Here is a 24,827-nt window from a genome sequence, read left to right on the forward strand (position 1 = left end):
GCCTAAGGGGAAGAAATAAAAAGGCCGGGTGAATAAAGAACAAGGTTGTTTCGCATCAGTTCCGCGTCCTCCGTTCGTAATCCTCCTTTAAACAAGGTTGTTCTTTCTTCACGCTTCAAAATCCTAATGATCTAAAGCTGTACAAAGTAATACTCAACAATACATTTCAAACAGTGCACTGTATACTGAGGAAAAAATACATAAACCAATATACAACTAAAATTCGTTATTTCCTGTTTTTTATCCTGTTTTTTTATCTTTTTTTTTTTCTTTTTTTTTCCAATGCGTGGGGCCGAAATTTTGCAATCTACCTGAGACGGAAAACACCAATCAAAACACATGAACCTGAGACATGTCAACATTGTAAGTCAAAGTTACATCGGGAACACTGCACTACTGTACACTTCCAAAACAAAGATGGGCTGCTCGCAACCGGGACGCCGACCCCGCCGCCGCCGCCGGCGGGTGGGAAAGCCCCCCCGGACTCCAACGTGCCGACTGCTTCTCACCAGGACGTGGTTTGGCAATGGTGCCGAAGGCTCAGAGAGGAGCTGCGCTCGACGAAACGCGCTCGGGAAAAAAAACGGGTATTTCCGCCAGGTTCTTCCCGTGGGAAGGGGAAAGGCAGAGGGCGGCCGGAGAACGGCCATCCCGTTCCCACGGGGCTCCCGCGCTGTAACGGTTCTGCCAAAAACAACGAGTAAAAAAACCCAAAACGCACGGAAACGCTGCCCCCGAAACCCCTAAAAAAAAAAAACCCCGAACTGACGCTACGATTAATGCTTTCCTTAAATAAATCAGCACACGCTTTCCACATAAACACAAAAAAAAAAAAAAAACAACGTACCGCTCAAAATCAAGACTACTCGCCCCCCCAAAAAAAATTCAGCATACGGAATTTTACTACCGTTGTGTCATCGCGGTCTGTTACCTGTCGCTTACGGCTCTAATTTACCCAGATTCTCCTTTTCACCTATGGCTTTGTAAGTCAGTTAGCACTGCCGTTTTAACGCGAATTCCCACTTTTTTTTTTCACTCGGCGGGTAGAAAAAAAAGGCAGGTTTGCTCGTCGGGCTGCTGCCCAGGGCCGGGCTCCGGCGGGCGCGGGGGGCAGGCGCGGGGCCGCTGCGCCCCGCCAGGAGGGCAGGCGGGGAGCCGGGAGCCCAGCGAAGCCCCCGCTCCTGCGCCCCCGAGAGCGCTTCGCCGAGCTCCGGCCGATTTCCTCCTCTCCGCCGTCGCGAGCACCGGGAAGCCGGGCGGCCGCCGGGGGGTCCTCGCTGATTGTTTGTCCAAGCCTTCGTCGCAATAGAGGGAATGGGAGATGGGCACACTGAACTGCAAACTACGGGATCTACAACGTGCTGGTTCTCCTCCGGCGACCTCGAGTTCCGAACGGGAAACGGCGGAGGGGAAAAGCGAGAGAAACAGCTTCCAAGAATCCCACCTACTCCACGGGGTCCCAGCAGGCAACTCCAGAAACGGAACGGGAAAGGGGAAACGAAGAGCCACAGAAACCCGAAGGGAACTAACGCACAGAAGCCCCTCTTCTTCCCCGCCTCCCCCCGACCCCAACGAACAGAAATTAAACAAGGCACAGAATCTTCTGCAAATGACTTCACTAAACTAAACCCAAGCCGGACTCGGCCAAAAAAAGAAAACCCAAACAAAGTGAGGTGTCGAACAGCAGAGTGTACTTCACGAGGAATATTTTTACACAGCAAATCCCGGACCCTCCCGGCCTCACGACTCTCCGCCCCTTTGCTTTTTTTTTGTTAAAAAACAAAAAGACACCAGCTGGTTGCAACTTCCGATATCACTGTCTCTTTAGCGTTTAAATAGGGCCAGTAGTAACCGTCCACGGTTGGACACCTCATCGAAACCGAAACCCAAGGCTGCTCTAGATGAAGTACTCTTTCTTTTCCTCGGAGTTGTTCTGTCCTCCTTCTGCGTTGATGATGGCTGTGTCTGCGTCGGCCGCATCATCCGCTCCTTTGGCTTCGTGGGTGAAGTACGTACCTGAAAGGGAAGCGGGAGGCGCGTGACTCCTCCGAGGGCTCCGCAAGGCGCCCAGAGACCGAGCCACGGAGCCGCCGGTGGAAAGGGGAAAAAATCCACGGAAACCGTGTCGATATACCGCACTGGGGGGTGAAAACACGGTGCCCGCAGCGAGCGAGGATGGAGCTCCGGCGCCAGAGACCCCCAGGGCCACCCACGCACTGGGTGCCACCGGCCCTGCGCCGAAACGCGACTGCGTGCTGCTCCCTGCAGCCTCTTACTCGGGAAAGGAATTCGGTGACGGCCGTTTCCCCCCCCCAGAAGCACAGAAAGATGGGAAAAATTGCGCTTTACAGGCTTTACTGAAAGGAGGCAAATCTTTCATCCGCGCTTTCTCTTCCCCCTAACGCGCTTTGGGTTTTGTTTTCCAAACTGTCACTGAACACCGGGGGGCTGCTCCAGCCTCCCTCCTCCTCCCGTGTCCAAGGGCCCTCAGCAGACGTCCTTCCAGCGCGACCAAGGGGTCTCTCGCATCAGACAGGACAGCGTCACGCGCCCGGGGAAACACGCGCCGCGTCCCTGCCTTTTCCAGTTTCGGTCTTTGTCTTACCTTTATGTCTGGCAAAGTATCGCCCTAAAATGATGAGCAGGCAAAGCATGGCAAACACGACCACGGCCACGACGCCACCGACCACCGCGTGGTCCACGCTCCGTATCGCCCCTTCCTCACCTGCACGAGAATCTGTTGAGATCAGAAGAGGAATAAGAGTTTGGGACTCATTACGGTGCACTCCGAAGGGTCTGGCGGCAGCTGCTCTCAGCACTGGGAAAGCCACCCTTGCGCTCTCGAAAGGAAACGGGGTCAAGCACAGAGCTATCTAGACAGATGAGTTCGGGCAGAGGAACTCTGTCCACAGCCGAACTGATCTGGCGGCTTGACTTGCAAGGTGTTTTCCGCTAGAAGCAGCAGCGCTACGACTACGCGCGTGGAAAACAGCTGGGAGAGGAGAGGAGAGATGGAGTTGGTGGTGGGTACGTATTTTGGGACCTTCCCCTAGAACGCTCCCCAAACGTCAACCTCCCCGGGGGCCGGGGGCACAGGGAATAGCAGCACAGTATGGGAGTATTAACCGTTAGCTCTGGAGGAACATCATTAATGAGTGCCCTGTTGAGAACGCGTCGACTTCAGCCCAAGAAACTCCTTGACCGAAAACCAGCCGACCCAGCACAGCCAACGCGTTTACAACCAGCCTCTCGCCCAGCCCGACCCGACGACATCATGAAATGCAACCTTTGCTGTTGGATGCAGCCCGCCCCGTCCGGAGGCACGAGCCTCCTACCCCGACCTAGAAAAACCTCTTCACAAGCCGAGAGCGAGCCCCGGCCGCGGAGGGCCTCCAACGGCTTTGTTTCGTTCCTCTAACTCCTCACCAGGCAATTAGTTTTCTTTTCTAAGCGCCTCTCCCTCAGGACGCCGTCACCCGGGAGAGGAATGACTTATCGGGCGGAGGAACAACTCCGAAATGAACCCGGAATGAGCTATGGCCGTGTACAATGAATGTACAGCAGTGTAAACAATTTTAATTTAGGAACGCAGCTACATCAGCCCTCGCTGCAATCCTAATGGCAACCGAGATTTATAACGCAGTAAAAAACAATTATTCTCCCGTTGATTAATACATTAACATTTTGGAATAGAAGCTAAACCATTGTCTCTTTCTTTTATTGAGTCAAGCGCGACACCTCCATTAAAATGATTTACTGACCATACCTTACAATTTAAGCACAGCAGCAACAGAAACGGTAAAAATCTTTTAACTTTACATGATTTGTGAAGTCATACGTGAAGGATTTACCATTTAAATCTTTCACTACAAGAAGCACATGGCCCATAAATCTGCCCCGCATGCAGCTGCCCAGACACCTAAGAGAAATGCGTTTCACCAGGAAGACGGAGAGCGCAAACGCAAGTCAATTTTTAAGAAAGATTTATCTCCGTCTCCCTCCAAAGAACAGAGCAAATCTCTGAAGCCTCCATCTCTAATAATATTTGAAGTTTATCGATCAAGCGTGCAGATCCGTGACAGCTAAAGGTAATGGTGCTCTTTTGAGCCGAAACCTGATACAAAGCTCTCGGGCGGCAGCCCGGGATTTACGCTTTCTATCGATATTTCCAATTCTGCTCCGAGATTAAGGACGGAGGGGCCCGAGTAAATAACTCGTGACCGAGAGCACCACAACGTGTGCTTTAATTAAAACAGTTGAAGGAAAAACTTGGAGTGTTTCTTCGAGCACCTGTTGGGAGCAGGAGCTGTGGCAGGGGCAGCAGGTGCTGGATTCGGGCACGGGGCACCCGAAGGGACCCAGTGGAGACCAGCCCCGCGGCACCACCACCGGAGCGCCCTTTTCAGCAGCTTATCCGATGAGCCAGAAAGTGTGGCAAAAAAAAGATTCCCCTGCAAACCAAAATCATTTGCTGGCACATCATCCGAGCCCGCGTTGTGCCACCGTGGTAAGAGCGTGCCAGAGAAATCCGAGAGGGGATTTTCGCCTCGACTCCGGCAGGAGCAGATGGCAGTGTGAACGCTTCCCGGCACTTTGGCGAGCGGCCGAGCGGCCCCGCTTGCCGGTGGGGAAGATGCCCAGGGAAGCGCGGCGCTGCGCCAGGCAGACCAGCTCACCTGGGCAAGCCACGGAGCGTCTGCCCAGGAGAGTGGCTGGGGAAAAACCGGCGATCCCGGGCATTCCGGGCATTCCGGGCAGCGTGTGCGCAAACACAGCCTTCGCGCTGCGGCTTTCAGCTCGGCTAATCCGGGCCCTAAGGACTGGCTCTCCACCAAGCAACCAAACCCGGCCCATCGGCTGGGGGAGACAAGTGCCGCTCCATTTTGTGATTTTTTTTTCTTTTCTTTTTGCTTGTTTTTTTTTTAGCCACTTAGCACCCAGTTCCACTCGGCTGCGCTACGGAGGAGACAGCAGCATCCCAGACTGGGAGGATGAATGTCTCGCTGACATCTGGAACAGCTGAGGGGAACAAACACACTGAGTTACGGCTCCGTAACGTGCTCAGAGCAGGATTTTGCATCAAGAGGCATTTTTTCTTAATCACCATAAATTCCAGTTCTGGCAAGAGGAAACCTTGGTGCGCTCACCCTGGCAGCCTCCGTGCCCTCGCACCGACCTGTGGTGGCGGAGCCAGGTCTGGGTCACGGGAAGCCGAGCCAAAGTGTCGCGCCCGGCACCTCGGGCACGGCCTCCCTTCGAGTGGCCATCGAGCCGGGAGCGGGGAGACAGCGCTTCCCTGAGAAGGGACTTCTGCACAGAACGCGGCAAACGCTTCTGGCCAGAACAGTTTATCAAATATGATTTCGTCTACTGGGACAGGCAGGGCCGTTTTTCTTAATAATTTCTGTTGAAGAAGACCTCTGCGAAGTGCCAGCCGCAAGTTTATTTTATTATCTGCGTGACTAAATAGTTCATCCTCAAGCTCAGTAAAAACTAAATGACTTCTGAGGCTGCCTGGTGGTTGCAAACCATCTGGCACCAAGCCTGCGAGGCCGTCGGCAGCGCTCTCAGCTTCAAAGGCAATAGGTTTGTGTTTGGATTAGATGAGCGAGCGAAGGGAACGGCTCTCGGTGCCTCACCGCAACCGCGCGGGTGGTCGGTCCCGGCGGCACTACCAGCAACGGGACAGTGGCACATGCCAACTCTCACTCGGAATGACTGCGGGCCCGCGGGCCGGAGCGACGCTGCGGCACACGTGCAGCCACGGGAACGTCCTACGCTTCTCTCCGCAGGTGAAACGGGCAGAAGGTCTCTCTTAAAATAAACGTGCCGCATTCAGAGGTGGAAAAACACTTAAAAATCCGCCTCGTGTCTTCTCCCTGTTGCATTGATATGCTCTCCAAAGATAAACTGCTTGCCGTTTTTAAGAAAAATTCAAATTCTTGCAAATTCTTTTAGGCCTCTCGCATACTTTTTTCTTCCTTTCAAGCAGGAAAGTCAAACCAAGACACCTGGAGAGGCCAGGGACCACGATCCCCCCGGCAAAGTCAGCGCTGCCTACAGCACAGCTAAAGCTGCTTTCTTACTCCAGCTCTCCAACAAAACTCTCCAGTCACAGACCTTCCCTACACAAGCCAGCCCAGCCGCCTTTGCCAGATGTTCCTCCTCCAGCATCTCCTCTCCACCTCATCTTCCACATCCCATCCAGCTCCCTGTGCTCCCGTGCAGCTGCCCAACGCCAACGCAGCTCCGCCTTCCAGCGCGCAAGGCCAGGCACGGCAAATCCATTCGTACGCCACCGGCACGAGAGCGGCCGTTGTGTTTTCTGACACTCGTTATTCCTCTGGTGATTACAAAAAAAGAGTGTCGGGTCTAGGGAGCAAAGAATCCGTTCCCCAAATTTGTGCCAAGGAAGAGAGACTTGACCCTAAAACCCGGAATCTGCTTTAAAACGCTGTCTCCGATTCACAAAAGCTTCTCCCGCTTCCTATCTATGATTAAAAAAGAAATCACAACTTTATTACTGAAGAGGGAACAGACGAGATGGCAGGAACTGACAAAATGCCACATTATTTGCTAATCCTAATATGTTATTCTTCCTTAAGATTTGCTTTTCTCAGCACCAATTCAATTATAGATGCTACAAATCCTTCTGACATTTAATTCCCTCTTGTCAGAGAGTGGTAAATGTATACATGCAGCGCTTTCCCATTAAGATGTTAATATATATTGGAGCACGCTGGCCCCGAAACCCAGCAGTCGGAATTTTTCTCCGACGCTGCCGTTTCTGGTTTGCCTGCGGGCTTCTGGCGGTGGGAGCGGGAGGAGGGAGGGAAGGGCGAGGAGCGGTGCGGACACGGCCGCATGTTGGGGCCAACATGCACACGCCTACGTGGCTACTCCGCGGCTACTCCGCGGCTACTCCACACCGCCGCGGAGGGCGGCTGCGCGGGGTGGTGCTTTGCACGATGCCAAAGCGCCTTAAAGGAAAACGGCAGCGGGAAGGGTACAATCCACTTGTAGCATGCGGAAAAAACGTCAATTTTTCTTTCAAACCGCTGAGAGGTTTCCCCCGAGAGAAGAGCGCGGCCGTGCCCCGCGTTAGAGGGATGCTGGGATTTCATCCGATGTTGCGCTGGACCGGTCCGCGCGAGACGCGGCGCTGCCGACGGCGGCAGAGCACTGCGGTCCCACGGCAGGTGGCGGCCAATGCCGGACCCGGGGAGCTTTGCTTTCGTTTTTGCTTATTCAATTGCTCGTGTAGTCAACAAGAGATTGTACCACTGGAATGCCAACGCTGAAGTTTTCCTTTAAACGGAGAGCGCAGTTCATGACACGGCAGGTAGACAGGAAAGAAAGACGTTGTTGACCAGTTCCTACCCGTCACCGCGCTACCGCCGCACTGTCGGAACTGAGTCCGGGAGGCAGGAGCGGCGCGTAGCGGGTGCTCAGCTGGTGATCTTCGTGTAGGTATGGTCAACCAATCGTTAAAACCAGTCCGAGTTTTAAACCTACAGGTTCTGTGTTGGTTTTTTTCAGGGGGAGACACTTTCTGAAACAATCAAGGTACTAATGACCTCAAGTTTTCTAAGGTTTCTGCAGATGCAATTGTTTAAAAAGAACCTTCTGCCGCCTGTCTCAAGCAGGAAACAAGCTGGCAGATTTTAACAGCAACACCCTAACGATGTGGGTCAACGCTTACAGCAAGGTTTAGCAGATGGAAGGCTTTTCTCCTCCCAGCTACTCAATAAAAAGGTTCCACTCAATTCTCTTTTAATGAGGGTGTTTTTTTTTTTTTAAATGTATATGTATCTATGTCTATTCCAGCTTCCCCTCTTTCCCGAAGCGGTAGCACCTCAAGACTAAGAGGAACGGCGTCTCCCACTGCTTTCCCTGTGTGCTCCAGTGCTGCTCCCATTAAGGGTCTCCATCGCTCAACACCAGTGGTGTGAAGCGAGGGCAGCACTCGGAGATGTGGCCCATCCCACCTCTGCTCCGGAACGTGCGCGTTTGGCTCCAACACCTGCTGCGTGGGTGCTCCCATCTCCTCTCCTCACTCCTCACCTTCCTTCCTGCTTAGGCCAATGCTTCCTAACGGTTTGGGGCATCTCTGAACAGTCCTGAACTTGTCCTACATGCACCAGTGCTGTAAGAGCAGGAAACCGACAGGGCTTTCTCTGAAAACATAGCACAGATGTTAACTTGGGTATATTTGGATTTATAGCTGCACTCCCACAAAAATTTATCTTCTGTTTCTGGGTGAAAATCCAATTCCAGCTACTGACGTAGGTCAACGCGGGCCGAATTTGTGCGTGCACATATGCAAGTCTGTACGCACTAACTCCATCGACGGCCACCGCGCCTCCCAGATGTTAACGTCACATCTGCATCAAGGTGGGGAAAGGAAAACCTAAATCAATCTCGTTGAAGAATTCCTAACTCAGTGATCTTTCCTTCCCCTTGTCGAAGCTTAGTTTACTAAATAATCAGTGCACCAAGGTGACTTTAGCTCCCACGTCACTGCTGGCCACAGGGCAGGTGCCAATGGCCTTAAGTCACTCCCGTGCTTCTGGGCAAACTGGGAAGCCAAGTATTCCTCTTTGCTACGAGGCAGAAAGCCTAAGGCTGGCACTAACATTTCCCCCCTGAATTTGTGGTTAAATGAAGCTCTCGAAATGATGGAGCAGCACTAGAAGCTGGGGTTGGCGTGGGGTGCTGGTGGGCAGGGCAGGGCTGGGGGAAGCCTGGGCTGTCCCCATCTCAGGAACACCGTAAAACGCTTATCCCCGACGCGGGAGGACAGCGATCACCGCCTGCACGCGACGGGATGAGCAATAATGTTATTCATCGCTACGGCGCGGCGCTAAGCCTGCCACCCCTGCTCTAATTCGCTGACGGACTGGTGAAGAGCAGCCTCAACCTGTTTGTCGTATTGTAATTGAATTTGTTCTAATTTAAGGCAGAGAAATTCGAGGAGTTCATCCTTCTTCAATCAATAAGCTCCCCTTCAGTGACCCATTTCAAGATCGCTTCATAAAAAATAATGCGCTTTGTTTTAATAAATTTAATCGCTCTGACAGGTGCTCGGCGTGCCGCGGCTGTTCCTCCAGACCCCTCTCTGCTCGAAAGCGCAGCCCCGCTCGCAATCAATAGCAATTGATTCATCAGCATCCCCCTGGAACAAAGGTGCTAATCAGGTTTTGATTAGTTAATCAAACCCGATGCGAGGGCGACGCGGGGCCGCCTTGATTGTTCCCTCTTTTACAAGAGGGGCACCAACGCTCTCGAGCAAAGTGGAAAGGCCGCGCCGCGCCGTGCCAGAGGGGACCGGGACACCGGCAGCAGGCTTGCCGGGTGCCTACACCTGGAGCACCTCGCACGTCTGCGCATCCCTGCACGCACACGCAGACGTATGGCGCACAGCTCTGCCCTCTCTGTACCCTACGGTCCCCGTACGGCAGGAAGGAGAGGAGGATTGCGAGTGGTACGGACACACACAGCTCGACCAGGAGAAGCGGGTACAGGTCGGGAAGCTACCTGGGTGGAAGGCAAGGGACGCGTTACTTAATTGCACAGTTGGCAGAGCCTCCGTTGAAGCATTGAGCGGGACAGGAGTACCTGGAAGGAACAGCACACTGAGCAATCACCGCAGCGGCACCCACGCGGCCGGCACAGCCCGGCCCGTCCAGGGTGAGCCGAGGTGCGGGCACGCACCCCTGCGTCCCCAGGCGCCGGTGGGCTGGTCCTGCGGGCGCCCGGTCCCGCCGGAGCGGCGGGCAGCATTCCCGACGGAGAGCTCAGCTCCAGCACTCACCTGGACCACCCGGCTGACAGCCCAAGTTTGCCGACCCCGGTCCGCAAACGGGATCTTATTTTGGATTCCGGGGGGTCTGGGCGCGGGTGATGGGATGGAGGGCAGAGCTTTGTTCATGGCAGAGAACGGCCCAGGGCTCTTTCTCTAGTGCCACGCTGGACTTGGTACGACAACCCTTTGGGCGTCCGTAAGTAACCAAGAGAGCAACAGGCACAATTTTGGAATTCTTAGGGACAAAAAAAAAAATCAGTAGTCAAAACGGATGCTCCAAAATGGGTGCATGGTAGCAACGGGCGCTCGCTCATCCGCTCGCCGTCAGCAGCAGCTGCGCTCACGCCGCTTTCCCTGCGGTTTTGGGGCAATTTTGACTGGCGTTCCAAATTCCGAAAAACCGAAACATTGAGCTATACAGTCATGAGGCGGTGCGAGCCGCTCGGCGTGCCGCACGTGGCCGCGGTGCCGGCACCGTGTGCGGATGAGGCACTCGAGGGAAAGGCAGGGCTGCTAGCAGACACCCATTTTGAGGAATTCCATTGCGGAATTGTTTCCCGTTCTTCTCTTCCGTTCACCAAAAGGCGTGTTGCTCTTCAAAAAACACAAATTAAAATAATAATGCGGCTTATCAGAGCAAAACAATGATTTCCCATCCAGGCAGTGACCGTTAACAGACACCTAAGCGCTTCTTACCCAGGAGATGGGGCCCAGGCCTGCAATAACAATGATGGGCATCGCTCAGGTGTCAGCAAACATACCCATTTCATCCACCATTTCTAACCTCTTGGCCAGGGCATACCTATAGTGGCTTACAGGAGGAGACGCTGCCCATCCGATGGGATCAAGGGAAAGCGTTTTGTGGAAGGAGATGAGGACTCGGGGCTTGGCTCTTTGGTGTTACTTTTTGCCCCGTGTTCGGATCCCGATGGGAACAGCGCTGGCGGGGCAGGGCTCATCCTATCCCGTGGCCGAGAGCTGGGCTCTGGTGCCCGCCTGTGGGAGGGCAGCGGGTGGAATGGGCCCGCGGAGACGCTCGGAGAAGTGGGACTCAAAAAATGGGGTGAGTTTCTAAAAACCCTCAGGAAGGCTCTGGCAAAACGTGAAGATCAGAGGTTTGGATGGCATTCGTACCGCGGATGCGACCCCTCTTTGGAACGTACCGATGGCATCCGCTGAAGATGCTTTTATTTCTTAGCCTGGATTCGTGCTCGTTTGCCAGGACCAGCTGTGAGGATGTATTTATGTGACTTCCAGTCCAGCACAGACAAAAAGAGGTTCCAACCATTTACCTGGTTTTGCCTCCGCTGGCAATTACCTCCTTTTCACCCCCAGTCCCACACTCGTGCTGTGAGAAAGTGCCCAGCAGCCGCGGGCAGCGCCGGCCGCCCTTTCTAACGATGGTTTCGCACAATAGGGCAGGACAGAGAGTTTGGCCAACACGGAGTTTCGGCTGCACCGGTCTCCGAATCAGCGTTTAAAAAAATGCCGGCACAGCAGCCGGGAGGAAGCCTGCACCGGTGAGCCTGGCCGCTCCGCACGCCTCCCGCCCCGCTCCCAAGGGTGCCACATAGAAATGGGTGCCGACAGCAGAAAAAAAAAAAAGGAAAAAAAAGAAGGCAAAAATAACAGAGGGAGGGAAATCCCAACAGAAAACAGCGCACATCCAAGCTGCGAGACCGTGCGTTGGAGGGATGGCTACAGCACAGCGACTATACAATGCGACATGGCCAAGATGCAGAAATCGGAGTGGGACCGGCATCTAGCAGCGGTTTACCTATGCACTAGCCCTTACCTGAGAGGTCCCCATAGTCCAGCTCCTCTGCCGAATTGGGCAACTGAGTAAAGCCTTACAAGTAAAAACAAACTCATTTTTCTCTGCGATTCTCGAGTGACAGCAAACAACACACTTAAGAACTGAGGATGAATTTCTTGGGGGGGGAAACATAAGGCGTCAATCACTTGCCGTCCCCTGCCGCTGCGGGCAGAGTCACTCGTTTGACAGAATTGCAACAATTTCCTTTATTGCAGACAGAAACATTCCTCAGTCTACACTGTTGGCACACGGAACATGGAATCAAGGTCACTCATTCATAACAGCATGCAGAGACCCCCAAACTCTGTCTTTTGGTCATCTCAGGGGGCACTTTCCCAATTTAGGCCAGTTCGATTTCGGTTCTGGATACATACAGCAATGTAGAATTTTTTTCCAATTTTCCCCCAAATTCCACCTGGCTTTGGCCATGCCGACAAGCCCGGCAATCTGTCAATCGGCGAGCGCTGCGGATCGCGTTCCAGAACGGCAAGGCGTCTGCACGCGCAGACCACAGGCTGCGTCCTCTGCCAAACCATTCGACCAAACCTGGTCTTTTCATTTTTCCCAAATTTGATGCTTTTATGGAAAAAAGTATCTCTCCTCAAAGCTGATAAAGCAGTTGGGCGAGACACGTGCTGGTGACCACCAAAGTTGGCTCACGCTGCCCGCAAAGCTGTTTTTCTCGGTTTTGTTTGAGAGCTTGAGAAAACGGGGGGTCAGCGGGAGCGGAGTGACCCCCGCACGGGTTACGGGGCACGTCGGTGCCCAGGGGCCACCGAGACCTCCGCCAAGGAGGGACAGCACAGCACCGCTACTCACGGCTGCTACTCACTCATGCTGGTGGCTGCTAAAGCAAATGTGTTACCCAAGGAAAAAAAGTAAATATTTCCCATGAAGAGGCACCACTGGCACTGGGAAAGCTGGGAATACTGGGAATGTTGGCATGGGGAGCTGGTGGGCTGCCAGACCCACTGACTTTCTTTGGAAGAGCAGAGAGGTTAACATGGTTAGTCGATGGGCAGGCTGTCCCCCACCGCAGAGCCGCCGGCAGTGTCTATATATCCACACGGCTACTGAAAATAAGGATCCTGTTCCGTGATGGTGTCTAAAACACACCGAGTCACCTGGAAGCTACAGTGGGAATTCTCTTCCAAAGCGGGAAGTTGTTTAGATTAATGGCAGGTGTCCCTGCCCGTGGCAGGGGGGTTGGAACCAGATGAGCTTGAAGGTCCCTTCCAACCCAAACCAGTTTAGGATTCCAAGAATTTTGTTTCTGCCGCTCTTGGGTTTTAGGGAGCCCCTTTTTCACTCTCATGCGATACATACACGTAATTACAGCGGACTCACAGAAGCATCGGACGTGCAAGCCTGGGCTCGGAGAGGAGCCTCAACTTCTCTGTCTCCAAAATTGCTTCTGTAGAGTCTTCCCTTTCACTTAAAAGGAACTACTTTTTCTCAAAAACGAAAAAGGGCAACGTTGCATTTTTTATGAAGCAAAAAAAAAAAGTCTTTTTCAAAAGAAAATTTAACAATTCAACGATTCGATTCCCACCTGCACCTGGTACACTTCAAAATGCCACCCAACAGTATTAAAAGCTGTTGTGAGGCATTTTAAACGTGCGGTAAATCGCTTCTTGATTTTTCTCGTTAAACTTCCACAGCGGCTATGAAAGCCCCTTCTTCCCGCTTCCTTCTTCCCTCCTGCCCAGGAAAGGAGAGCGAACCTCTCGCTCGCTGCCGCTCCCCTGCCAAGCACCGGTCCGGCGAGGGCACGGGCACCGGCACTGGCACACCCCGCCGCCTCTCCTGCCGCCCACCCGGCTGCTCCGACAACTGCGCAAGCACGGCGGGCACCTGTGGCTCTCCCCTGGCACAGCCAGAGCTGCGCTGCTTCCTGAGCTGCCTCCCGTTTGGAACGTCGTTCCTGTCGGTAAATAACCGACTCGGGATTCTGCTTCACGGTGCGTATTCTACGGCACCGCGCGGAAACACTAACGCGGGCAGAGCGCCCTGTCGGGTTTTATTCCGCTGCCCCAAGGGCTGGATCTGCTAAACGTGTTTGGGAACGCGTTTGCTATTAGTTGTGCTTTTAAGTAGGGCACTTCCGAAAGGGAAAGCAGGCGGCTGGGCCTGGAGAACTGCTCGGCAGCGGCACCGAGGCCGCCTCCTTGCACGCCGTTGCCCTCGGCTGGTGCCCTGGCACCGCCGAGCGTTGGGCTTCGGACATGGAAAACTCATTTTGAGAGACTGAGCGCTGTCGGAAATAGCACCAAGAGCTTAACACGGTAGCGTTAAACGTTCTCGTGCAGAACCCTGCTACGGCCATAATTAAACATTCCCACGGGCCTTCGGGGGAGAATTCCCAGCTTATGAAAGAATTTACCTGCTATATTACGGGCAAGGTATTTTCTTGTCACTCCTCGTTCACCATGGGGATGCTTTCATTATTTTAACCTTCACTCCAGATTTCCTGCTTTGCCAGCTTCAGAGGAGAGTTTTTTTCACCCTACCTTTCTGCCCGGATGAGCAGAAATCCTGCCTCGTTCCTGCCCCGGCGGGAGCTGAAAGGCAGCGCCAGCCTCCCCCGCGTCGAGCATGTGTGCCGGGCTGCCCGCGCACGGCGCCGGGCTGAGCCTAACTCGCGGTGACGGGCATCGCCCGCCGCCTCCAAAAATCCTGCCGGAGCTCTTCGAAAAGCTCTTTGCTTACAACGGGGTGGGGGCAAAATTTGGGAAAAAGCGCCGAAATGAAGGCGTCGCTTTTGCTGTAGCAAAAGGCCATCGCGTCTAAGGTCACGGCTGCTTATGTGTGCCCTGCTTGTGCCAGGGGGCAAAACGGGGGCCGGGGGTCTCGGAGCTCCCCGGCTGGCAAATGAAAAACTCGCAGGTTGATTTTGGGGGGGAGAGGGGCAGGAGGGAAGCAAAGCAGGGGCCCGGCTGGAAAAGAGCTCGCCGTCCGGTGGGAGCGGCGGCAGGCGCTCGGAGACGTTACGCTCCCGGCTGCGCCGAGCTCTGCCCGCGCCTGGGCAGAGTGGTTCCGGCCCCGCTGGCACCCTGACCCCCCGGGGGGCAAAAGGAGAGGGAAGGAGGGCTTGAGCTCGGTAAGCCCGGCTCAGCGCGGTGCAGCAGCAGCACAAGCCTTCCTGCCGGCCATGACCATGCTGTTATTGGAGTTCTGGCAATGAACAGTGCAGAGAAAGGAGAAAGCGCATCAGAAAATTTACAGTTAAGCTCTCATTTTCCAACAAAAGGGTTCACAACGTTCGTGCTGTCAAGTCACTCATGCATCGCTGCCACCAACTCCGTTGCAGCAGGAAACGGGCATGGCAGGGGCTCTGCTGCCGCTGGTACATGCACACACACAGGACTCCTTTCCCCCCCAGTCCTCAAGGATACGCTCCAAAACATTCGATGGCTCAAAGCTCCTTTCCCGGCTTGCGGGATGGGGCTGGTTCCACACTAGCCTTGCGTTTCGTTTTCTTTGCTATCAATCTCTTTTTTGGGTTCGTTTCTTTTTTTTTTTTTTTTTTACTTTTTTGATTGTTGTCGTTTCATTTTCTCTTCCCCCCCAATTCATTTACGATCGTTTTTGGAGAAAATCCATTTGGCTGTAGGTCATGCCCATGCAGTTCTGGTCATTCACAGACATGCTCACTCCCATCGGACATCGGTAAGAACAAATGGCCAACATACAGAAACACCTGGTGTACTCCATACACACTCCAGCAACACAAGCTTGGAAAGAAACCCCCGAGTCTTCACGGGAAAAGCACCCCGCGAGGGCGGGCGCAGGGGAGATGGGTACAACCCTGATGGGTTTTAAGGCAGGAAAGTCTGTGGCAGCTTGTCTGACTGGGATCGTCTCAGGGAGCGACTCCCCCGCAGCGGAGGTGGTACTTCAAAGGAGCAGTGGGACCCTCACCCCCTGAGCAGGTGCCACCAAGCAGACCTGCAGGTAATTAAACTGTGCTGTGGTCTTCAGAGTCGGCTCTTCGGGGCTCTCCCCATGGGTCAACGATGGGGTGACGAAGGTTCTGCCTTCATCTGACTTTCACGAGTGTCAGTGTAGCACAGGACGAGACGTCACCGGGACTTTTATTGCCTTGCTGTGACTTTCGTGAGGGCAGCTACAAGATCACCCACGTTCCATCTTGACATTAAACACACGTAGGGAGATCAGCGACAGAACTACACCTGAAGGCTTCCAATTTTTATGTCAAGTGGGAAAAGGCAGCCGAGCGGATGAGTTACTGGGGCCAAGAACTGCACATCCCTCCACTTGATATGGGGCATCACTACTTGACCATCACTCGACTCGCCCTCCCTCCACCATCGCCCACGGTGTGCCTCGCTGGGAGGAGGCAGGAAAAAGGTTGTTGTGCGTGCGCTACAGGTTTCCGTCAATAACAGAAACAGGCGGTTTATCAGAGTTCCAAGGAATTAAAATAGCAAACTCAAATATGGATTAGCCTTAATTAAAACTGTCAGAGGTTTTGGTTCTGCAGCTGAAACGCGAGCTCGTGCCAAAAAGCGGTATGCTCAGCTCCCGGTGCGAAGGGACTCTCCAGGCTCGCTTCAACCACGTAGGAAGCTCGGGAAGCTGTCAAGCTGTTAGCCAGGCTGCCTGGCGCAGACGAGGAGGGTTACTTTGCTAGACTGCTATGCCGATAGGAAAGTGTTGCTAGTTGTTTTCCAAACCTCCTCCCGCAGCGTAACAAGGCTTCGCTGCCGACCCCCGAGGCACACGCTCCTCTGCGGAGCGTCCCCAGAGTTCCCGGTGCCGCCCCATGCTGCCAGACCCGCTGTCCCACAGGCTCAGAAGGCAACAAGAATGCTCAGGGTGTCACACACCTCTTAAAAATTAAATTGGAATTCCTGTCTTCAAAAGCCCGACTTCTTTTTCAGAGGGGAAGCGAGCGAGACGAGCGGAGAATCACTCTCTTCCTCGGCACCGCTCGCGCACGTGCGCCGTTTCCACGGGCCTCGTGGGATCGGTGCTCGCCCGGCACCGCAACCACCAGCTGCGAAGTCCCAACAGAAACGACGAGCCCAGACAGACTTTCCAGCCTTAAAAACCACGTGGTGTTTCGGAGATCGCTCCGCCTGGAAGGCGGTTTTCCCTTGAAGACCGCGTTTCCCGTTTTTGCCTCCCCTTCCCAGGCTTGTCTTGCCCCTCAGCAGCGCTGAGAAATAAGGTAAACAGGAATGTGATACCAACCGTGAACTGCCGGTTCTGTCGTCGCCGTTGTGTCTACACACGGGAACAGAGGATTGGAGGAAGGGAAGAAACAGGAGGAACGGCATGCAAAAAAAGGGAAAATGGAAAAAATGGAACAGATAATATATGAGCAAGCTTTCAAAGAACATTGCGTGACAAGCAATAATAAAATGAAAGGCAAAAAGCATTTGAAGTGAGTTGCACTGTTTAGAAGACATGCCTCCAGTTCAAAAGCTATGAGCCTGAGGAAAACAGTAAATTTTTCTCTTTTTCCAGGACCTTGCCAGAACAATTACTGGTGGTTGCAAAGTCAGGGGAACAGGAGACGGGGGAGAACACCGACACCAACGCTTTCGTTGGCAAGGACCAAAACAGAAGCTCGGGAGCGGGACAAAGAGCCGACACTCGGAAAAGAGCTTTTGCGCATTCAAACATTGCCTCCGCCGAAGCGCCGCCACCAGCGCCTGCTGCGCTCCCACCCCTCCTCTCCTCCATCCGACGTGGCAACCTGCTGGCGCGTCAGGACGTGGCACAGCCTCCGAGCCCGGACGGTTTCAGAGGTGGCGAGCAGATGCTAAAAACGAAGGGAGTGCCGGAGACCTCCCGTCCAGTGCAGAAGGTGCGGGGGACCTCCTGCCTCGGCTACGCCGAACCACGCGCCTGTAGGACACGTGGTTTCTGCAGCGTAACGAACGCTGTTCCAGACTTGGCCAACGCCGAGAGGCGTTACCAGTCTGACTGCTTAGCGGCTACTGGTGATTAAAATATACTGGGGTTGTTTTGGTCGGCAGCCTGAGGCACGTATTACGCACCACTGGAATTTCCGGGGGCTGCTGCCGTGCCAGCGGAGAGACGCTCCATCTCTTCTCAGGTGTTTGCAATGGGCAATGTTAAAGTCAGAGCCAAATCCAAAGGTTTTTTCTGACAGCATCCTATGTTATTTCCTCTACGCCAACAGGTCTAAACCGTGTTAATTCCCATCATCCAAAGTAGGGGCTTATTTAGCTACCGGAACTTGGTGGCTCGTCACCTGGTTCTTCACACCCTTTGAGGCTGGCTGCTCGCGTCGGTGGGCCGGCTCCTCATGCCAGGACCATGACTGCCCGTCCCTACCGACACCCTGGAGCGGGGAGCAGAGCCCGGGCTTCGCCCACCTCCCCTCGCTTCGATGCAGGCAATGTTTAAATGAGCAACACCGTGCGGCTGGGTGCAGAGCAGCTCTCTGCTGCGTGTTTCCGCACCGCAGCCCGGAGCTTGAGTTTTGGAGCAACGACAGACCGTTCACATTGGCGTTTCCCCTCGTTAACCTGCTGCCGGAGAAGCCCCGGACGGGTCGTCCTCCTGCACGCCCAGAGGTGGCAGTGCAGAAAGGAGGACTCGTTCCTTAGCGACTTAGCTGAGGACAGCCCAGGTCCGAATTTCTGAAGCACCAGTGAAGACAGGAATCATACAAGGAATACACAATACTTACAGATAGGAGGTCTACATGCTTTAATTACGAAAGCAAAACAAACCCTGCGCAATTTAACACGCTGCACCGAGATGTGCGGAACAGATTAGCGAGCCGTCGTTAGCCTGTCCCCCTGCCAACACGTACTGCGCTCATCCTGGCAATGGAACCCAACGCACGCCCGAAGGCGCCAGCGCTCGTTCTCCTGCCGGGAGCTCTGGCGGAGGCTGCCCGGGAGCCTTCCCAAACGGAAAGGAGAACGAGAGCGGGGCTCTTCGACGTGCTGGGGCAGCCATCCCCCAACGATGCCTCGTTTTAACCAAGTGAGTGGTGAAGGGGAAGATGGTGGTGAAGGTGGGGGGAAAGTTGTCGTTTAGAAAGGGTTGTAAAACTGCGTATTAATTCCTGAGATAGCGTCTTGGCATCTATAAATAGCCTCAATTTACTGTCTTCCTGAAATAAAAAGAAGTTACATCAGCTTTTACGCTAAATAGAGAATCTGCTGAAAGCAAACTCGTGTTCACGTGCTGGAAGAGATATTAGTCAAGAAACAGTGCAAACTGGACAGTGCATCTCGCTTCCCCGGCTGGGGACAGAGACCAACAGGTTACAAAAAAATAAAGTTCTCAAGCGGTTGTAAGTGCGAACAAATATCCAAGTCAAACAACATGTTGGCTGCAGCTGGAATGACAAAGTTATGATTAGCAAATGGTTTGGATGGTTGCAGTAGGAAACACAGACCAGTTAGAATGAGTTTTCTGGAAGTCCGTTTCAATCCCAGAGTCTTCTTTGAGAAGAAGGAGTGTACGCGCACAGCGCTCCGAAGAGGAATAATCTCGCGTTAAAGCAAAGCACGGGCGGCCCCCGACCCAGGCGCGCTGCGACGGGGCTTGGGTGACGACGGAGAGAAACATCGTCGCTGTCGCTTTGGCAGGAAATTAATGAACGCGTGTCAAACCGTGCGTACGCCAAATTCCACCGCTGCTCTGCCTCGCGTGGGAAGCGACATCCCTGGCCCCAAGATGTCCCATGCTCCTGAGAGCGCCTGGCTAGCCTGAAGCGTGCTTTCCTGAATTCCAGGTACGTGCCAGTGACTCCTACCTCGCTGCCAAGAGCTGCTGCCTTTATATGCCAGACCAGACATACAGCACCCTAGACATCAGGCTTCTGCCCCATGTCCTACAAGAAAAATCAGCTCTTCTCCTCAAAGACGGACCAACAAGAAAGTCCTCGATGTGTTTCTGACTTAACTAAGGCTGAACGAAGCCAGCGAAAAGCTTTGCCGTCACCAACAAGCACCGTTCTGGTCCTGAGCCACAGGAGCGAAGAGCAGCCGCGGAATCGCACGAAGGTGATGCGTGTGGGTTAAAACGGTCAGCTGGTGCTGAAAAGGGGCTGTTTTACGAGATGCAGCAAAGCAGAGGGGACAAAGTAGAAAGCACAGAAACGAAGAGGCTCAACGTGGTGCTTTCCATCCTCACACAAAGGCTTCTCCTCCCGATTCCGATCGCCAAGACAACAAAACGCGCAGTATGGGGAGAAGTAAAACAACGCAACGGTCTTTCCAAATCTACGTGTACATAAATTCCCCAGGGGACCGACTGCTTTACCATTAAAGAAGGTATCCGAGAAAGGAACCGTTGGCCTCTATGAAGCTGCACGTTTCACGTAATCGTGCTTTCTTTTGAGCGTTGGTCGCAAGAACAGAGCTTGGCGTGGCCAGCTCTCGATGAAGACGCTAACGCACATCGTCTTGCGATACAGATGGTGTTATCTGCCAGCTAAGGGAACTCGGACGACACCCAAGTTTCAGGCACTCACCACTTCATTAGGCAGCTACAGAAGCGCGCGCGCACGCACGCAGATATATACCCGTATTTATAGAAGCGCCGCAGGAAGGCATCTGGGCAACATTGAGTTGAGTTACGAGCTCCGTCGCTATGCCTCCTCAGTTTTTCAAATGGATTCTCTCCAACTTCAAACTGTTGCAGAGTGTGACAGACTGGGCCCTTTAAACTCGCCCGTAATTAGTCCGCATTCTTAAACAGAACGAGCACGGTGGAGGAATATTAAAACCCCAGCAGCAAAATTAAATTCGCCAACTTGAGCGCCTGGACTGCGGAGCTGCAGCCTTACAGAAGCACCGGAGCTCAAAACCACCCAGCTGGTGTAAAGAGGGGTACGGCAGCATGTCATCGCGATGACGGCACAATACGCTCTTTTTTCAAACGTAAAGAGGTGTCAGTAAGTACAGATATCTGCTTTTTAAATTCCTTTCTGAACCGAAAACAAAAGCCAATCTGTGGAGCTCTTATTCTTCCCGATTTTCCAGACCACTTCACGCGTATGGGCCAGGGTGAGCATGAATTCCTTCACGCCACTGTCTTCAGGGCAGCCCCAGGGACCGGCGTGCAGCATTACACGCAGGACTTCTGCTTTGCTGCAGGTCCTCGGGGCGAGTAACAAGCCCTGCAACCCCCGCCGTTCCCACTGAACAGACCTGTTGGACACCAGCAGAGACGTGACGTTTCAGCAACGCGGTCCGAGGGGCAAAGGAGTTCCAAAGACCCTCAGGGTGCAAAAGCATGGCCAGCACCCCCCAAATGCCCCTCGGGAGGATGGATGAAACCGTGCTTTGCGCTACGATACTCTACGACGATGCTCCGTGAACCCTTCCAGCTCGCACCGCGCACTTTTGTGTACAGGCGTGTGCAACACCCCCGGAGATGTTTTGTGATGTTTTGGACCAGATGTTTCACAAAAAATAATCGCAATCTGCACGGCAGTTGGGTGCGACAAGAACGAAACCAGTCCGAAATCAGCGCCGCGGCTCCGCCGACGCCTTTTCACCTTTCTCCATAAAGATCTGCGTGGGCAGGGGCGTTCGCTCCCACCGCTCTCCACTGACACCAAAGAGACCGCGGGCTCAGATGGCGGCTCGCCACGCTGCCGGGTGTCGCACGCACCCTGTGCCAGCCTGACCTCTCCTCTGCTCCCCCCGCAGCCTGCCCGTGCCGCCTGAGAGGGGTGAGGGCGCCTGCCCAGCTCCCTCTGCCTTCGCTCGCCCCGAAGCATGCTCGCCTTCTGCCCAGCAAAACGATGGTGTCTGCACCGGTAAGAGCGGAGGTGGCAGCACCCTGTCTGCCAACTGGATGTGGCACCAAAAGACTGAATTTGATTTGACTTCATTTGCTGTAACAGGCCTGTCAGCTACTCTCTCTTCCTTTATTCCCTTTGATGCAGTCGCATCCTGGATGGAAATGTCAGAAGAGCGCAGTACCACCTTTAAATTAACTTGACATTTTAGCAGGGACATGCAGCAGCTTCGGCGGAAAGCAGAAGTTAAATAATAAATAATTTGGGGGAACAAATCACTCGGCTGAGCCCCTGCACGGCAGCACTGAGCACCCAGACACGCTGGGAGCTGCGGCGCAGCGGGAACGCCCGACAGCTCCTGCCGACCTGCCCGTCTCCTGCCTGGGCACCTCCAAAGGGCCGCGCGGAAAAGTGGGAGAGAAGGCTGTGCCCGAGGGGGATCTGCCAGCTGGCCACCACTACTGCTGCAAGACGGACAGCGGGGGCTTTGCGGAATCACCGGCATCCAACGCACGGCTCGAAGAGCCGGTAACGTGCGCGAGCGCCGCACCCCCGGGCCTCCGCCGACACCGTTGCCAAGACACCTGCGCGATCCATCTGCGGAGAAAGCGTGATAAATGCAAATTTGCGTGTACAAATAACAGCGCCGATCCCGGCGTGCGGAGGCGTACGTGCTCAGCAAGACCAGAAGGCGGCAAAGCGATGCTCGGAAAGGCAGGCTGGAACGCTCCCCTCCGCGCCGTGCCATGCCGTGCCCAACGATGAGGGCTTGGCTACTCTTGAGAACCTCTGTCTCCCAGGAAACAACAGCCGTCCAGAACCAGCATTTCAAGGGCCGACTCCAGGGGTAATGCAAATGATGCAGTTTGCTCTGCTGTATCATAGAGCACATCTTAATGAACAAAGCCACAAGGACAATTTGAACTGATAAAAAAGGGCTTGCCAGCGATAACAGCTGAAACTCCAAAGAACGGTCGGAATATCAATGCAGTTGGAGGATACACGAAAAAAAATCCAACTGTCACGCAGGAAATCTCTTCAAGCACCTACACTGAAGCAAAGCAACAGTGACAGAGGAAAAGCTGTAAAGGTCGTGTTGGCTCGGAAACTTCACCGCTGCGAAGAACCTCAGCTTCTCCTTCTCCTGGAAGAAAGCGGCAGGTTAGCTTTGCGGAGACCTTCCCCAAAACCTCCTGCCCTACAACCGCCTCATCGGCTCCGCGTGCCTTCGAAGGTCAATCCCATGGCAGCGGCGATACGGGATGTGGACACGCCAAGCAAGAGGAGCTGATCCAGGGACCCTTTGCTCCAGACATGGACCTCGGTGGGTTGGGGGGGACCGGGAGCGCGCAGTGGAGCACGACCACGCTCCGTCGTGTGCCTGCACGTCTGTTACCGGCCCTCTCCTGACTCGCGTTCGCTGAGCAGCGCCTGTCGTCACTCAACAACAAACTCTTTGGGACAGGATTGTGCTTCCACATCGTGTCTGAACGCGTTCGGAGCAGAAATCCTGCAGGTAAGCAAGTGGAAAAGGCATCCGCCATCGGAGCCTGCACGAAAGGAGGCACTCACCAAGGGCGCGGAGCAGCAAACGCAGCCCTTGGAGATCGTTCCGTTGGGTAGTTTCAGGAGGGGAAAATGAATCCCGCCCAAGTAATCTCCAGTAACTCAAAAGGACTGCTTCCAAGGACATGATTTCCTGAGGGCAGCTGCCAGAGACGCCAGCAGACCTACAGCTGAGCTCTGGACAGAGAAGCTGTTCCAGTGCAGGGGTCTCTTCCCTTTTCTTTTTTTTTAAATCAAAGCCAATTGATATTTGGAACTCCTCTGGTTTCAGGGCACACGAACGAGGCCAGTATTACCCAAGAAATAGCAGGAGGAAAGGCAAAAGAGAAGAGGTTTCAAGTCCCCTTCACCCTGGGGAACGGCTCGCGCCCCGTCTGCCACCACAGCACTTCTGTCACACCAGAAGAGTACTGCGGCGTTTTGGGGATGATGGGAACTGAGCTACCAATTGTCTCTCAAGGCTTTAAAAAGCGTTTCAACACCGCTACGCTACGTAATTCCACCGACTATGTTAATTCAACCTGATTTTTTCCAGCTACAAAGTCTCTCCACTATTGAAGAGCAAAAGTTTCTGCAGCTTCATACGTCCTGGCTGTTGCCTGGAAGACAATCGCACGATGTTTCTGCCCCAAGAAGGGAGGCGAAGCCTTAGCTGTTCTTCGTGGGAAAACCACGCTGAGCTTGTGGGCAGCAGATGTCAAGAAGACGTCTTTTTGACAAATGTCAAGAAGATTCAGCATTAGGTGTCAGGGAAGAATATAAAAATTTCTCTTATCAGCACTAACTAATCTTCTTCCTACACACTGTGAGCAGTAGGAATCAGTGAAGGTTATTACATTTTCATGATGTTTCGAGCACCTTCAGCAGTTCAAAGCCAACACAGAAAAGCATTGAGGAGGTGATGATGGCTTGGTTGGGCTTTGCCAACAGGCCATCAGCATCGGGTTTGAGATCCTCTGTCATTGCAAAGGTGTGAGACAGACACGGGACAGCCACGTGCTCCTGCTCCCCAGGTGCTTCTGCCAGGCCGACAACAAAGAACCCCAAATTCTGCTCGTCAAGGACACAAAGAGCTGCTGGTCAACGTGCCTTTCTGTGGGTCTACTCATCCTCCACTGCAGCCCCACAGAGCAGCGCCCTCACAAAGGGCAGTGCTGACCCTCGGGGCAGCGGTCTGCTCCGACGGGAAGTCACCAAGGAGAAACGGCTGGAGAACGGCAGGCCGAGAGGCCCTCCCTTCCTGGAAGACCATCACCCCTTCATCTCCGCGTTCAACACAACACTGGAGCAGGACTTCAAGAGCGAGTTCTTACAGGGAAAGACACGGCCGGAAGCAGCACCTCCGCGCCATACTGGGGGGGTGCGGAGCAGCTCTGGGCATCACCCACTCACCGGCAAACCCTGCCGGGGCCGCTGCCGAACTGGGACCATGCGACAGCCGCAGCGAGACCGCAGCCACGCGTGAGATCGGCCGGGACAGGAGTCCTGGCAATGGCCCCTTCTGGCTTCGACAACCGCCCACCTCCCTTCTGACTGCTGTGTGTGAAAAAGCTGGAAAACTGCTGTGGAGGAGAGCCTGGAGGCTCCCGAAAAGTCACAAACAACTCGCAGCGACTGCAGCGGAAGAGCAAACAACAGAACCGCTATTTATGACCGACAACCACCGCCGTGGAGCCGGAAACGTCGGGCGAGGACAGCGCACGCTTTGGAGGCCGGTCCCGGGGCGATCCCGGAGACGACGCGCTGATGACAAGTCCAGCTCCCGGGAAAAGGACAGTCAACGTTTGCGGGCACCGACATAAACGTAACGGGGTCAATCGAGCAAGAGAAATTCTTCCTTTCGGCCATCCCAAATCCACTGAAAGCGTTAACAAACT

The 24,827-nt window shown here is 54.1% G+C and overlaps 1 protein-coding gene across 1 annotated transcript in view; it reads right to left on the reverse strand.

The window, feature by feature from the left end:
• Nucleotides 1-1,897: 1,897 nt before the first annotated feature.
• Nucleotides 1,898-24,827, reverse strand: part of CADM1 (cell adhesion molecule 1) — a 45,625-nt gene continuing 22,695 nt past the window's right edge. The window contains exons 8-11 of the mRNA XM_086626938.1: nt 16,839-16,871; nt 11,601-11,654; nt 2,606-2,737; nt 1,898-2,016 (exon numbers count right to left, since the gene is read on the reverse strand). Of these exons, the coding sequence (XP_086483064.1) occupies nt 1,898-2,016; nt 2,606-2,737; nt 11,601-11,654; nt 16,839-16,871 (338 nt within the window). The remainder of the gene's footprint in view (nt 2,017-2,605; nt 2,738-11,600; nt 11,655-16,838; nt 16,872-24,827) is intronic.

The sequence above is a fragment of the Tauraco erythrolophus genome, chromosome 26 (assembly GCF_009769465.1).
Source record: "Tauraco erythrolophus isolate bTauEry1 chromosome 26, bTauEry1.pri, whole genome shotgun sequence".
Classification (NCBI taxonomy): domain Eukaryota; kingdom Metazoa; phylum Chordata; class Aves; order Musophagiformes; family Musophagidae; genus Tauraco; species Tauraco erythrolophus.